The 15846-nt window shown below is 41.3% G+C and overlaps 1 protein-coding gene across 8 annotated transcripts in view; it reads right to left on the bottom strand.

Moving 5' to 3' along the window:
- The window catches only part of STARD9 (StAR related lipid transfer domain containing 9), a 113805-nt gene that overhangs the window by 34507 nt on the left and 63452 nt on the right, over positions 1-15846 (bottom strand). For 6 of the 8 annotated variants that reach the window (XR_009601473.1, XM_042253036.2, XM_027971713.3 and 3 more), the window contains exons 8-16: positions 14469-14538; positions 12775-12847; positions 8561-8628; positions 7330-7427; positions 6720-6929; positions 6444-6541; positions 5419-5496; positions 4906-4977; positions 1862-2041 (exon numbers count right to left, since the gene is read on the bottom strand). Coding sequence is in view for 7 of the 8 variants with exons in the window: in XM_042253036.2 (XP_042108970.2) it covers positions 1862-2041; positions 4906-4977; positions 5419-5496; positions 6444-6541; positions 6720-6929; positions 7330-7427; positions 8561-8628; positions 12775-12847; positions 14469-14538 (947 nt within the window). In the remaining variant the exon portion in view is untranslated. The remainder of the gene's footprint in view (positions 1-1861; positions 2042-4905; positions 4978-5418; positions 5497-6443; positions 6542-6719; positions 6930-7329; positions 7428-8560; positions 8629-12774; positions 12848-14468; positions 14539-15846) is intronic. The other 2 variants (XM_042253041.2, XM_042253042.2) reach the window with 1 other exon arrangement.

The following is a 15846-nucleotide window of genomic DNA, read 5'->3' as shown; positions in this document are numbered from 1 at the left end:
AACCCATAGAAATGCCAGGATTAGAAGCAGACTAAGAGACTTCCCTGGTGATCCAGTGGTTATAAATCCTCCTTCCAAAGCAGGGGATGTGAGTTCGATTCATGGTCTCTGAACAAAGATCCCACGTGCCTCAGGGCAACTAAGCCTGCACGTTGCAACTAGAGGAGCCCACACACTGCAACCTAGATGAGCCTCCCCAGCAAAAGCAGACTGGGGCCTCATGCCTAGGTTCACTACCAGTGTGTGAGGGAGGGAGCGACCCTCAGTGCACTGACAAGGGCGCCAGTGACCCAGGATCGTCCATCTCCTGCCTCCAGCTCCATCTGCCCTCATCCTTCAGCCCTCTGCTGCTACCCTAACTCTGTCACATGATGTCTGCCTTCATCTGCTCACTCCACATCCAGTCAATGCATCACATCAGTTCTACTCAAACACTAAGCGTTTTATTCCATCTGGTCTCTCCTGACCTCCAATCTTTCCCTATGGCTCTGACTAACGGAACGATCGATTGCCTTTGGTGTTTAGATTTGTTATTAAAGTCACAGCTGTTTCTGCCTGGAGCATTTTCACTGAGATGATTTATGCTGTGTCAAAAAAGAAGCTACTTTAACTTTCTGTCTGGGAGGCTCAGTCTCTGACAACTTCCCCGAGGGCTCAGCCTCAGAACACAGACTTGCTAATAAGTGCATGAGTCTTGTTGAGGTCTCCCCACCACAGGCACTGCAGCAACAGCAACCTAATTTCTCCAGGGATGAAGGCAGCATCACATATCCCCATAAACTCTGCTCCTTTTAAATGTCGGTTTAACATGCTGGGGACAATTATGAAAATGCAGATTGGATTTCCAGTGAGCATAGGACTCTTGGCCACATACAATATGTTTCCCTGGTGGCTCAGATGGTAAAGAATCTGCCTGCAACGCAGGAGACACGGGTTTGATCCCTGGGTTGGGAAGTAGGGAATGGCTTCCTACTCCAGCATTCTTGCCTGGAGAATCCCATGGACAGAGAAGCTTAGTGGGCTACAGTCCATGGGGTTGCAAAGAGTCGGACACAGCTGAGTGACTAACACGTTCACTTCAACGTATGTTTAGCCCATCCATGGGGACTGTCCTTCTACAATAGGACAAACGCTTTTGATGAGGACAGGATATAAGACTCTACCTACCATGTGTCACTAACTCTCAAAATGCTTTATTTAGAAGTAAGGCGGCCTCCAGGTGACAAAGAACGACGGGAGCCAGGTCTTTACAGAAGGGCTTCACGTCATTCTATTTCCTCTGGATGCTTGCATGTCGCACCCTGGTCACCCTTAGCCCACCAGCTCTCCAGAGTTCTGCATGCTTTTTATAAACTTCCTAAATCAACTTCCTCTCTCCTCTCTTCTTTCCCAGGCAAACCTAGTAATGGAGAAGGGGGGTTGACTGAAGTGGGAAAGTACTAGAAGGGAACTGTTTCTTATCCTTTGATCCCTTTAGCCCCTGAAAGCCCTCTGTGAGCTGGCTGTATCTGCGGGGAGCGCTCAAGAGTGCTGGTGGAATTATGAGGTTGGGATTTCACCTCTAGGAGTGCATTCCTATGCTTTAGGAAGCCAGAAAAGGAATATAAGCAGCATCTTTCTTATTTTAAATGAGGAAACTGAGGCACAGAAAGCAAAAACAAGAGTGACAGTAGTAACAGCTGAAAAACAAATTCTGATTTCTAGTCTTCTGCTCTATTCATACAAAAATGAAACAGATCACAGCTGGTGGGCAGACCTGGCTTCCTGAGGGCAGTTCTGCCGCCTCGGCTGCCACTGGCCTTTCCCTCCTGCACCTCTGGGGCCTGCAGCTCAAGGAGGGGGGGTGCACCCGCCTGCTCACCTTGAGGTGGTAGAGCACAACACCTGTGCTGAGCACATCGTCCTCCAAGGCCATCAGGTGTGGCAGGCTGGAGTCAATGACCAGCCCAGCCTGCCTCTTGTTGATGTCCACTCTGTAATGTTCCATGAGAGCCTGCCACTCGTTCCACTTCCGGGCCCAGTCTTTAGACAGCTGGTCTGTCTGTGGAGACAGAGGGGTGGTCTTGGACACTCAGCACGAGGAGCAGTGTCCAGTGCCATCCTGGCCCATTTCCGGGCATCACGTCCTCACTTTCCTCCCCAGGGACTACTCAAGGCCCCACACAGGCCCTTGCACCTCCTCTGTAAGCTCTCTGTGTTTTCTAAGTTTTACTCAATAGTTACTATTAATTTTATAAATAGAAACTCAATAAATGTTATTTTTAACGTTTTCTGCAATGAGCATGTATTGTTTTTAGGGGGGAAAAGAGCACCATAAATGCTATGTTTGAAAATTAGTTGGGGGACTTCCCTGGTAGTCCAGTGGCTAAGCCTCTGTGCTCCCAATGCAGAGGACCTGGGTTTGATCCCTGCTCAGGGAACTAGATCCTATATGCCACAACTAAAAAATCCAGCATGCTAAAGATCAAAGATCCTATGTGCTGAAACTAAGACCCAATGCATCCAAATAAATATCAAAAAAATTAGCTGGGATGTGAGTCAGACATCTTGTTTAAATTTCCTTCTTTGCATGACCATCCTGTGTGATCTACACTGGGAGTCCTCTTGTGACCTAACACTTCCAGAGGTATACCCTTGAGTTCTAATATAAGTTTGCGCACCCCTCAGAGACCCACAAAGCACCAAGAGTGGTCTCTCCAGGGAGAATGAAGGCTATAAAACTGGTCTGAAAGACCGTGCAATAGTAAAGTAACAACAGCAGTAACAATAAAACACTGAGGGCTTACTATGGATCAGGGACAGAATTTTCTTTTCTTTTCTTTTTTAGGAACAGAATTTAAAAAATAAATATACTAAGGCTTAGAGGCCTTAAGCTAAGCCCACTGGGGAAATGTGAAGGAACAATGTTGAATGCTGCTGCTGCTAAGTCGCTTCAGTCGTGTCCGACTCTGTGTGACCCCATAGACTCTGTGCAGCCCACCAGGCTCCCCCGTCCCTGGGATTCTCCAGGCAAGAACACTGGAGTGGGTTGCCATTTCCTTCTCCAATGCAGGAAAGTGAAAAGTGAAAGTGAAGTCGCTCAGTCGTGTCCGATCCTCAGCGACCCCATGGACTGCAGCCTACCAGGCTCCTCTGTCCATGGGATTTTCCAGGCAAGAGTACTGGAGTGGGGTGCCATTAAAGTGTCCTTTTTCCTTCTTGTGGTGGAAATTGATGTCAAGGCAAGAAACTTCCTTTGGGAGTGAAGAACTGAGGAAGACCAGAAAAGGAACTAGATTCAGCTAACCCCTAATCTCATAGAGAAGAAAACTTAATTTTTTTTTAATTAAGAAAAAAGAAATCATGACAAGTTTAGGTACAAGTATTTTATGATCCTAGAAATATTCTTTTCCTTTTTTTGGTCATGCCACACAGTTTACAGGATCTTAGTTCCGCCACCAGAGACTGAACCCATGCCTCCTGGAGCAGAAGTGCAGTCCTAACCGCTGGACTGCCAGGGAATTTCTGAAACATTCTTTTTAATGTTATAATCATTAAGTTGAAGTTTGAAAACTACAGGATACCTAAAAAGGGCTGGCAGAGGTGGGTGGCAGGGCACACTCCCCTGAAGGTGCTACAGAGGACACCTCCCCTCTGGAGACCTTTATCACCCACTCCTACCTGCCTAAAGTTCTAAGGCCAGCAAGTGGCAGGTTCAAGTCCAGTATGCCAGCCTGTATAATGTAAAAATGCTAATGAGCCTGGAATGAAGCAAAAATCAGAATATATAGCTAAACAGAATTTTTGAGAAACTTCTGAATATCGGAAGTAGTCTTAAAGTTTCGTTTGAGTAACAAAATACTGACATAGCCAGGATACTGTAATAATATACAAGGATGATGCAGTGGAACACTAGAAATGGGGACATTCATTTACAAGACCTAAATCCAACCTGTCACCAAATAATGCCTACCACTTCTTCCTTTTAAATGTCTCCAGGAATTACCACTTGATTCAATCTCCCCAAATATAATCACCCTCATAGGGTCACAAAAACAGTCTCTTTCCTTGTTGGTCTGTTTCCAGGCCTCAATCCATCCTACATGCAACTGTCATATTAATTCGCCCTATATACTCCTTTATCATGTCACCAGCTTGGTTCAAGAAGCTGTGAGTAACCTGCTTATGTCAAGTACACAACTCCTAAACCAGCCCTCTCCTCCCCTCAGTGCCTCTACCAGGAGCACGTATCCTGGCTGGCTCCAAGGTCCTCACACTGCACGTGTCCACATGCTCTCACACCAGCTCTTCTCTCACTTCTGTGGCTTTGCCTCTGTCATCCCTCCCTTACCCTGACACCTCAGCCCATCTCCTTATCGAACAGACCGTATCCATCCTCCAAAGTCTAGTTCAAATTCTCTGCCTTCCTACTCCAGCACTGAAGCTGTCAATGAAAGTTCCAAGCCACCATGATTTCTTCTTTCTGAAGCTCTTTCCATTTAACTCACGTACGTTCAGCATTGAATCATTCTCTAAATGTGCTTCCAACTAGACTGCAAGCCACCTGAGGGCAGGGACTTCTCTGTGTCTCCTGCAGCATCACGCTGAACACCTATTTGGTGCTCAGTGAATACCTGTCATTTAGTTGATTTACTTATTTACTGGAAAATAATTTTTTTCTAGGCTACTGTACTGTCTGAAAGGAGTTATCATGATCCCCTGAGAGAAGAAAGGAGAGTCAGAAAGCCAATCAGCAGGCGTAAGACAAACATCCCCGAACTCAAGGCTCAATGGAGATAAAAGTTTTCTCCATATAGAATCTCTCTGTCCTGATAAGGGAGCAGTCCTGGCCCACGAATGATGGAGGGAGGTCAGAACTGTTCCCAAGGTGAAGCGAAGCACAACAGAGCGCCCCAACATACCCACCTTCAATTCATTTTGGAGAATCAGCTCCTTCAGGTTTTCATCCTTTCCCTCATTCAATGAATGGAAGTTTCTCTGTTCAAAGAGAGAGATGTGCTTCATGGGCCCCACCCTTACTCTTAGGAAGGAAAGGTACAGATAAAGGAAAGGCCTTATTGTTAAAATCAGAACCAAATCAGAAGGCTAAGTATTGGGCTCAGAGTGGTACAAAGAAGGAGAATTCGAGGTAATTTTTTCTGGTAAATTTTTCTGGTAATTTTTTCTCATACCCCTTATCTGCCCACATACAGAACAAGGGTCATGCAGGCTGATGCCCTCTGGACAGCAAAGATAATAGAGTAAAAGGGTGTCCATCCCTTCTGAAACTACACAGGTAATCATAACTCCTGTCCTGTCTCTGCTCCCACTCTGCTCTTCAAGCATCACCTGATTGAGAATACAGAATGCAGCAGGGCTCAGATCCTCTGCAGAAGAGAAGGGTCTCCTGAGGACAGACAACTCCTGATGCCCACATACCAGCTCAAAGCTCAGCAGCATGGCTTTCAGTCTCCCAATCTCCTCCCTGAGTTCTCTGATCAACTTCACATTTGCATCCTGAAACACAGAGAGAACTCGGTCACCAATGACTGATATGAAGGCCCAAATGGCTATGAGGTGCTACTCGCAATGAGCCTGAAGAAGCAGATCATTTCTTTAGAGTAATTTCTAGGGCAGTCTTTTCAAAGTGTGGTCCCAGGACCATTAGGAACTTCACCTAAGAGCTAGTGAGAAATACAAAACCTGTGGACTCCCATTCCCTACAATGCCCCAACACCTACTAAATCATAAAGTCTTCCGGGCTGGTTTGACAAACCGTCCAAGTGATTCTGATACAGACTGAAGTTTCAGAATCATTGCCTTAAAGCAGGACATTAGGCAGGTAATACGAACGTCAGAGTATGCTAATCTTCCAGTATTAGCTGCTAATCTTCCAGTATTATGTGTGACTAAATTTAGCACCTAATTATTGATACATTGCCCTTTAAAACAGTCCATAGATGAGCTATACATGGGCCACTCATTTGTAATCCCTGCCCTGGAATTTTTTACCAAAACTGCAAAGCAAATGAGGAACTTTTAGAATATTCTCATCGTTAATTCAGCTTTAAAGGCTAAAAAATTCCTCATATGCCACTTTTAGCCCCAAACAGAGATGTCACTGCAATTTGCATATGAAAAAAGGCACAAAGCAACATGAACTCAGAATAAAGGCAGTAAACACAAACACTCCTAAGCGATCTTTCCTCTAGTGGCAATAGTGTACCAGGGATCTTAAGATCAATGGCCATAGGGAAACACCTAAAATAAATTATTTTAAAAGGCAACTGGATGAAGCCAGTCGGGATATGAGAAAAGAAAGAAGTTTGCTCCCTCATCACTTGGAGAACAAGTCTGGCCACTGGGGTGAGTATAAGGAGAAAGAAATAAATGAGAGGAAAACAGGAGAACTTGGTGAAAACTTGTGAGCTGTAGGAAATCAGGACTTCAGAGGGAGGTCTCACCTCATTTACCCTCGGTTTGTTGATGATGTTTTTGGCATTGGATGCATATCTCAGTGTACTCATGGTCTCACTGTAGCTAGTGTGTGCAGGAGAAATGGCTGGGGTAGAAGCAGAAAGTTAAAACACACACCGAGCCCTTCCCACCCAGCCCATGATCACTGGCCTTGCTGCTATCATCCAGGCTGAATAAGACCCTTGATGAAATGGGCAGCCATGGCCCTTTCTCTGAGGCAGAGCACCAGTCCTAACACAGAACCAACTCCACAGCCCACTCACTGGCAACCATGATGGTTCTGGAGTTGCCTCCGAGGCTGTCCTTCAGCAGCCAGGTCAACACTGAGTCCCGGTAGGGGATATATGACTGCCTCCGGGAGGGTCCCACTCCACTGCTGGTCCCGGAAGGACAGCTAGGGAGCCCGCTGTCACCACCATCGCGTGCTGCACTGTTGAGGCTCTGGCAGTTGTTGAATACCTGAGAGTTCTGGGCTTAAAAGACAATAATAAAAGTGGAAGATAAAAAAAGGAATTATGAAACAAATGCAATAAAACAAACCAATGGCTGGAGAACACAGACATCATACTCCCTAATCCCTTTCTGTCTGTGTCAGGAGGCTTTAAATGTGAGCCCTGAATTAGACCCTAGACTCAAGCAATGGAATATTTAAGACACGTAATTTCTCAGTCTCTCTTTTTGGAATAAGAGTGGTAGGATGATGGTAATGCCGTAATTGAAAACTATAAATATCAATTTTTCATGCCCCAAACCAGAAGGTAAACTTTATCAAAGAGAACCTTTTAAGTACCCTATTTTGACAAAATGAAAACATGTGAATTGTTTTCCAAAGTCTCCCTCCCACTCTGGTCCTCCAGGTTACTGGCAAAATACCTAAGGTGGAGATGACGATCCCCAGAGTCACAAGAGACTTGTTGATATTGGCTCCTTCAGCAATCCGGTCCTTACAGTAACTGGGATCTGCTCTTTCACTAAAACACAGTCGATGAAAACAGAAACAGAAGCAAACAAGAAGACACTATCTTTTTAACACTGTTGAAAAACACTATCCATTGTGTTGCTCTTCATGTAAAAGATCCATATAATAAATATATGTCCATATAATATAATATATCCATATAATATAAATTATATATATAATATATCCACATAATAAGTTCCAGAAATAATGTTACCGTCATGTCATGAACTGTCATCCTTCTATATCTCAGGCAATAAAAATCAAATAATTCATTACATTTGGCTGTCAGAGAACTTTGAGCCAAAAGTAATACTCATTTACTGTAATGATACCAATATAGCTTTCTGTTATATACCATTCCCCTTTTCTTTACTGTTTTAATTTCACATATTAATGGCTTTATGGTATCTGGGTCATTAACAGTTTCAAATTCCTTATTCAAGTAAATGGGAAATATTAAAAATTCACACTTCCAGTTGGCTGATACAGTTTCTTTCAGAAAGCACTTAAGCTTTTAAGGGAGCACTGTACCATATTAATTATTTAACAGTCTTAAAATAAGAAAATTTGCCTTATTTCATGTTACACTTTTTTCTGACTACATTATTCCTGAAATTTTCTTCTTTCTAGATATGTAAATAAGTAAAATTCATGCTTTCATCTAATACTTTTTAAAAAGGCAGTATCTTATCCCCAATACCACAATGTTTTTTAAAGCTTTTCTTTTTTCTGAAGCGATGTGTAGAGCTGCATAAAATCAATACGAGGTTAAAGGGAAAAAGTGTGTTCAGTCACCTGTACTTCAAGCACCAGTTTTCAATCTTGGCTACACACAGCCTCACTCCCCTTGACTCCACTAACAGTCTCACATTTATTTCATCTGAGGTGCAGCCTAGGCACTGGGACCTCTGAAAGGTCCAGGTGACTTCAATGGGCAGCTAAGATTGAGAGCCCCTAACACAGAACTTCTCAGCCCTAGAAAACTGTAATTTTTTAACCTAGCATTCAATTTCTTTCTTTTGTAATTTTCTCAGGATGATTGAAATGTGTAAAAGGTGGGGAAAAGTTTATTCCTTGTAAAATGGGCAAGAACGGGGTCATTGTCAAGGAAATAATTCCACCTGGTTTTGAGATCCTAATTACCTGCCTGCTAGGTCCACAAGGTTGATCTTGCTAGCGATTTCAGAGGGGAGGTTGTTCTCCAGGAATGCCTGAGGGATGAAATAGATTTAAACAGTGTCATTTGGAACAACGTATTGTTGTTTTCCCCACAGACACCCTCCTAACCAAGATGATATTTGTTTTTTTAATTTTTATTTTTACTTTATTTTACTTTACAATACTGTATTGGTTTTGCCATACACTGACATGAATCCACCAAGGGTGTACATGCGTTCCCAAACATGAACCCCTCCTCCCACCTCCCTCCCCATAACATCTCTCTGGGTCATTCCCGTGCACCAGCCCCAAGCATCCTGTATCCTGCATCGAACACAGACTGGCACTTCGTTTCTTACATGATAGTATACATGTTTCAATGCCATTCTTCCAAATCATCCCACCCTCTCCCTCTCCCTCAGAGTCCAAAAGTCTGCTCTACACATCTGTGTCTCTTTTGCTCTCTCGCATACAGGGTCATCATTACCATCTTTCTAAATTCCATATATACGTGTTAGTATACTGTATTGGTGTTTTTCTTTCTGGCTTACTTCACTCTGTATAATCGGCTCCAGTTTCATCCATCTCATTAGAACTGATTCAAATGTATTCTTTTAATGGCTGAGTAATACTCCATTGTGTTGGATTTTTAGCCAATTCACTCAAGAAATCTGTATTCTAACATCCTCTGAACCAGATGAGCTCTCAATATTTGACAGGTACAATCAGTAAGCCCTGGGTTCTTCCTTCATTAAAAATATGAGCAAAACTTCCATAGAGTAGGTAGGCAACCTCCTCCCCACCCGCCACAAAGTTTCCTGAGCACAGTTTACCAGGTAAATGCTCAACTCTGCTCTGGGAGGCTCTAACTCATCAGTAGAGATCCACAGCAGGTGGCGGTGTGGTGGGCAGGGGGGCCTGATTGGTTTGCTTCTTGTTCACCTGTCATGGGCTTCCCTGATGGCTCAGACAGTAAAGAGTCTGCCTGCAATGCAGGAGACCTGGGTTTGATCCCTGGGTTGGGAAGATCCCTTAGAGAAGGGAATGGCAACCCACTGCAGTATTCTTCCCTGGAGAATCCCAGGGACAGAGGAGCCTGGTGGGCTGCCATCTATGGGGTCGCACTAAGTCAAACACGAATGAAGTGACTTAGCAGCAGCAGCAGAACACAGCCTAAGTCACAGCACGTTATTAATCTGCTGGGCAGGATTCTCTCTGTGTTTTAAGCAGGGGCATCCAGTCCTCAAGAGCAAAACCACGCTGGCTTTTTTTTTTTTTTAATATGGGATTTTTGTTGTTTTATTTTAATGTTGTGCATCCATCACCAAAATCCAGTTTTAAAACATTTCCAGTAACTTCCCAAATTCTCTCAAGTCTGTTTGCAATCAATCTCCATTGTCATCTCCAGCCCCAGACCAACACTCAATTTTCTACCTATAAATCTGTCTTCTGAGGATATTTCACACAAACAGAATCATACAATGTCTGGCTTCTTTCATTGTGCATAATTATTTATAGATTTATTCATATTGAAGTACATGTCAAACAGCTCAATTTAATGGTTGAGTATTAATAGTATCAGCTGTATGAATATACCATGGTTTGTTCATCCATTCACCTCTTAATGAACATTTGGGTTTCCAGTTTTGAACAATTACTAACAAAGCTGCCATGAATATTTGTGTATAAGTCTGTCTATGGACATATGATTTCTTTTCTCTTGAGAAAATACATAGGAGTGCAATGGCTGAATCATATGGTAGGTATGTGTTTAATTTTTTCAGAAACTAATTCTTTTTCAAAGTTGTTGTACCATTTCACATTCCCACCAGTACAATAATGTATGAGAACTCCAATTCCTACACATCTTGCCAGTATTTAGTATAATCATTCTTTTTAATTTCAGCCATTTTAAAAGGTGGGCAGTGATAGCTATTTGATGTTAACTTGCATTCCTCTAATAATTAATGATGTCTGCATCTTTTCAAGTGCTTGTCATCTGTATATTTTCTTAAGTATCAGTTCAAAATTTCTGCCCACCTTTTTGAGTTGTTTTACTGTTACTGAGTTTAGAGAGTTTTGGATCTATTCTGGATACAAGCCTTTTATTTGACATACATTTTACAAATAAATTCTCCCTATCTGTGGCTTTTCATTTACTTAATACTGTCTTTTGAAGATCAGAATTTTTAAATTTTGACCCATTCCAAATTTCAATTTGTTCTTTTGTTCAGTTTATATTTATAGTGCCATTTCTAAAAATATCTTTGCCTAGTCCAAGGTCACAAGGTTCGCCCATGTTATTTTTCTATTATACAAGTTGAATGTTTTAGGTTTCACATTAGTGTCTATGATCCAGCTTGGTTAACTTTTTAATAAAATATACATTAATGATTTTCAACACGTTTGGTGATTGGTTTTGGCCATCATTATTTTTAAATTTTTCTTATGCCTATTTTCTCTTTCTTTCTAGGATTCCCATTACACTTATGCCGACACACCTGATATCCGACAGGTCTGTGCAGCTCTGTTCATTTTTCTTCAATTACTCTTCTTCAAACTGGATGATTTCTATTGTTTTATCTTCAACTTCATTAATTCTTCTGACATTTCAAATTGACTCTTGAGTCCCATTAGTGAATTTTTCATTTCTGTTATTATACATTTCCAGAATTGCCCCCTTTAAAATAACATATCATTTTATTGAAATTCCCTTGAGTCATATCATCATGTTTTCCTTTAATTCTTTACAACATGGTTTCCTTCAACTCTTTGGACATATTATATTAGCTACCTGGAAGTCTTTGTATGCTAAATCCAACAAGTGGAGTACTTGAGGCAGTTTCTAGTGACTTTTATTTTCCTTAGGTGTGGGCTGCATTTTCTTATTTGTTTTTACATGTCTTAATTTTTGGTTGAATACCAGACACTTTAGATAACAACATAACAACCCTGGATTCTGATCTTTTTCCTCTTAAAGGTGATAGTGATTGTTGCTTTGTCTGTCTGGTAACCTGCCTGGACTAAAGCTCTAATATCTGACTCCTCTACAACATGCAGCCAAAGAGGTCTCTATTCAGCTTTTTTCCTTTAGTTGTTTTTAATTTTAGGCTTGGATTCTAGGGGGCCACCTGTGTCTGCATACCTTAATGTTCAGCCAAAGACTGGTCAGAAATTGCAATTAAACACCTTGAGCCAATAGGACTTTTATTCTCTGCTGATGGATCTATGTGTGAGCTGGAAAATTCACTAAAAATTCTGGCCATTTTAAGTTTACTCCAGCAATCACTAGCCAACAGGGCCCTCTTGTGTCTCTTCTGCACATACATGCAGATTCTGTCAGTCAGGGCTGTATAGGCACATAGTCTCTGATGCATATGTGTACAGCTTCCATTCAACGCAGGATATGTGAAGATCTTATCAAGCTCCCTATGGCCATATCATCTCCCAGAATTCCCAGTTAAACCTCCAGATAATTTTCCAGTTCACTTCTTGCCTGAAGCAGATCTACAATCTCAGGTTAATGGAGCCACTGATCCCCTTGTTAGCTTGCCACCAAGATCACCCACTTTAACTGACAATGCTCCCAATCAAGTGAACCCCTCAAGCAGTGGCAACAACTGAGCTGCTGGCTTCCACCATCTGCCCTTCTCTGACTGAACTTCCTCACTGACAGAGATTGGGGTGTGGGTGGGGATGGGAGCAGCCCAAGGGAACATGCCATGCATTTGTACTCTTACCAGAAATTCAGTAGCTCTCTTGAATATATGCTTCTCCGTTTATATGGCTTTGATCTATTCTGAAATACTTATTTTGACAATTTTGTCTAGGTTTATTGTTGCTTTGGGGGGGTAGGATTTGTTAACCTCCTCACTCCATCACAATAAAAGTGAATCTTCTACTTTTTAATTTTAATGTATATTTTCATTCCAATCTTGCTTTTTATTTTAAATGCCCAGACTGATCATATGGATATGAAATGTAAGTCAAAGATACTGGGTTAGTCTTTATGAAATGCCTCTACCCCTTCTGGGTGAGCAGCTTAGTAGATTGTGTGTAGGTCCTACTTATAATATTAGGTCATATCAGAGGACCTATAAAGGGAAGGGTAGAAAGAAAGAAAAACAGGAAGATGGAAAATTAGTCAAAAGGAACAATGAAAGGAAGAAATCTCAGCAAACATTTAAGCGGTAACCAACCTGTGTATAGTAGATAGTGAAGATGGCATGGGATCTGCTGCTGGCTTCATGAACATGGGTTGCTGCTGTGATTCTGTGTACACAAGGGAAGAAAATTAGGACAAGATTGCTTATGCATGGTGGATCCTTAAGGATCCATGGGGAACACAAGAAAAAATGTTAGTGCTGAGGTTCACAAGTGAGGATCACAAAACACCAGTATTTAGTCTTTTATAGTTAGGAGAATGGTCCCAAGAGAGCAGAAGCAGTGTTCCAGGTACTGATATCTGAGAACAATAGTGAGTATAACTTCATACTAAACCACAATTAGAACTTATTTTAAGCAATAGAAGTTAAAAATCAGAATGGAAAGGTGTGATACTAGAGAGTCATCAACCTGGAAGAATATCCCTAAAACAGACCCATTTAAATTAGACAAGTAGATATGGAGAACTTGTTGGAAAAGAAGACTCAAAGACAGTGAAAGTAAGTCATTATTAAGAATATTAATCTCATGGTGCCAGAAAGGGCTTTAAAACTGAGATCTTGAATTACATGAACATCACGCTTAAGCCAGGTGAAGAATGCACAGTCTCCCTGAGAGATTCACTTCAATGCTGACCTTTAAAGTCTGAAGAGTCCTCTCTTTATCTAAATCTAAGTCAGTCAATATGGCTTCAGTTTAAGACCAACTCATTGACTTCTGTTCTCAGAGAAGTTGCTGAACTGAAGAGTTAAAATCTAGAGGCTGGTCAATTGAAGGACTAAAAAGGACAAGGTGAAGCCTGACACTTAACAATCAAGGAACTCAGGGTACCCTGAAGATAGGAAGTAAGTGCTTCCAGGATAGTTCTATGAAAACCAAGGAACAGAAGTTTAAATTTAAATCTTTTCCTTTATGTTCAATTAACTCAGACATGTTATTAACAGGGGACATAGAAGACTCCAATTTCCTCAGTATTTTTTTTCAGGTGAAAAAGGCTATTTGGGGGCATATATTAATAACATTGTGGGTATTCCATAGTAACTAAAAATATAGAGTATTATCATAATTTACAATAGCTTTTAGGAGCATCTACAGCACCTAGTATTTCATAGCTGATTCTAAAGTCTTTTTGAGTAAACTTTACAAGCTTCCCAGATGGCACAGTGGTAAAGAATCCACCTGCCAATGCAGGACATGCAAGAGACATGGGTCGGGAATATCCTCTGGAGAAGGAAATGGCAACCCACTCCAGTATTCTTGCCTGAGAAATCCCATGGACAGAGGAGACATGGGGCTGCAAAACAGTTGGACACGACTTAGTGACTCAATAACAAAACTCAATAGCAAAACTTTTCTGGAAGAAAAAATGGTTTTCTGAAAAATTTTTAACTATATTGTACTATATCATCTCTATCAAGGAGAGGACAATGCAGGCAAGAATCATTTCTTTGATAAAAACAGCAGAAATTGTGTATTATAAGATAAAACATAGGGTAATTCTCTGGGCTTACTACCTAATATTACTATATCCAGGACAAACTCCAGCTTCACCACCAGTGAGAAGAGCACTAAGCCATGTCCCCCTCCCCTGGGTACATTTTCGTTCTGACAAAGGCCTCCTGATTGTGAATGTGGGGAGCGGCAGAGAATCTATACTGTAAAAGGGCAGTGAGAACACAGGAAAGAAGAATGAGACTGAAAGAATGACAGGGACAAACAAACCTGTTACCTGTTTGCTATTCCCTCCTCCAAGAGTTGAATTACTTGCTTATAGTTGGTAACTACGTGTTGCGATAAACCTATCAGATTTGTGAGGAGGAAAAGAGAGATTAAATAAAATTTTTTGGCAAAGTTTAACCTTTTCTTGCAGGTAATTAAATTTATTATCCTATTTCATATTAGTTGGCAGACAAGAATTGAGGAACAACTTAATTCATTCAGATAATGGATTAAATCAACAAATATTTACTGGAAGCTTACTGTCAGGCACTGTGACAGTCTCTCTGGAAACATCAGTCTCTATGCTCCCAGAGATTATAGTCTAGAATTCATATAGTGGTTATGCTAACAACAAAAAGAATAATAATAATTCCTTACAAACAGACTCATGGACTTTGGGAATGAACCTATGGTTGCCAGAGGGAAGGATGAGGGAAAGGGAAAGTTAGGGAGTTTGGAAGGGACATGTACTCATAGCTATACTTAAAATGGATAACCAACATGGGCCTACTGTATAGCACATGGAACTCTGCTCAGTGTTATGTGGATGGGAGGGGAGTTTGGGGGAGAATGGATACATGTATGGCTGAGTCTCTTCGCTACTCACCTGAAACTATCACAACATTGTGGGTTATCAGCTATACCCCAATACAAAATTAAAAGTTTAAAAAAATCCTTAGAATTGTGCTATATTTAAGTTATAAGAAAAGTTCTCATGAATTACTTCATTTGGCCCTCATCAAATTTCTGAGGTAGATAGGGCCTAAATGCCCCACAAAATGGTGGACTCAATTTGACATACAAAACACAGTACACATGTCCTTATCCTCCCACAGTTTACAGTCATGAGAAATCATACAAGATAACGTGGCCAAGTGCCACGGGAGGAGTAAGATAATAAATGCTGAGGAAGTCAGAGGAAAAGTCAGGGAAGCTCCATGGAAGAAGCGAGACTTGAATTTAGCCACTGGAGAATGGGCAGCTTTAGATAAAAGGTAAGGAGGCACTTAAGGGCACAGAAGTAAATCTTTATGGCTGGTTACCCACCAAGTCAAAAAAGGCCTTCACAACTGTGCTGGAGGATCTCTTTATTAGAGATTCAGGAACCAAAGTATCTTCACAGGCTCATAGCTGAATACAATTACACTAAAATTTAACATAGTTAACTTGAACACTGACTGGATTTTTTTATCTTAAGGAATTATTACTATTATTTAGATGTGATAATTTTGTGAGTGCAATTTCTTTCAAAAATTTTTCTTATCTCTTAGGGCTACATATTAAAATATTTATACATGAATTGATATCTGGAATTTGCCTCAAAATAATATAGACTGTGGACAGGAATGTAGATAAGGCAGAAATGGCAACCCACTCCAGTACTCTTG

This window comes from Ovis aries, chromosome 7 (genome assembly GCF_016772045.2).
Source record: "Ovis aries strain OAR_USU_Benz2616 breed Rambouillet chromosome 7, ARS-UI_Ramb_v3.0, whole genome shotgun sequence".
Lineage (NCBI taxonomy): Eukaryota > Metazoa > Chordata > Mammalia > Artiodactyla > Bovidae > Ovis > Ovis aries.
Note: the sequence above shows the minus strand (reverse complement) of the source record. Positions and strands in the feature narration are given on the sequence as shown.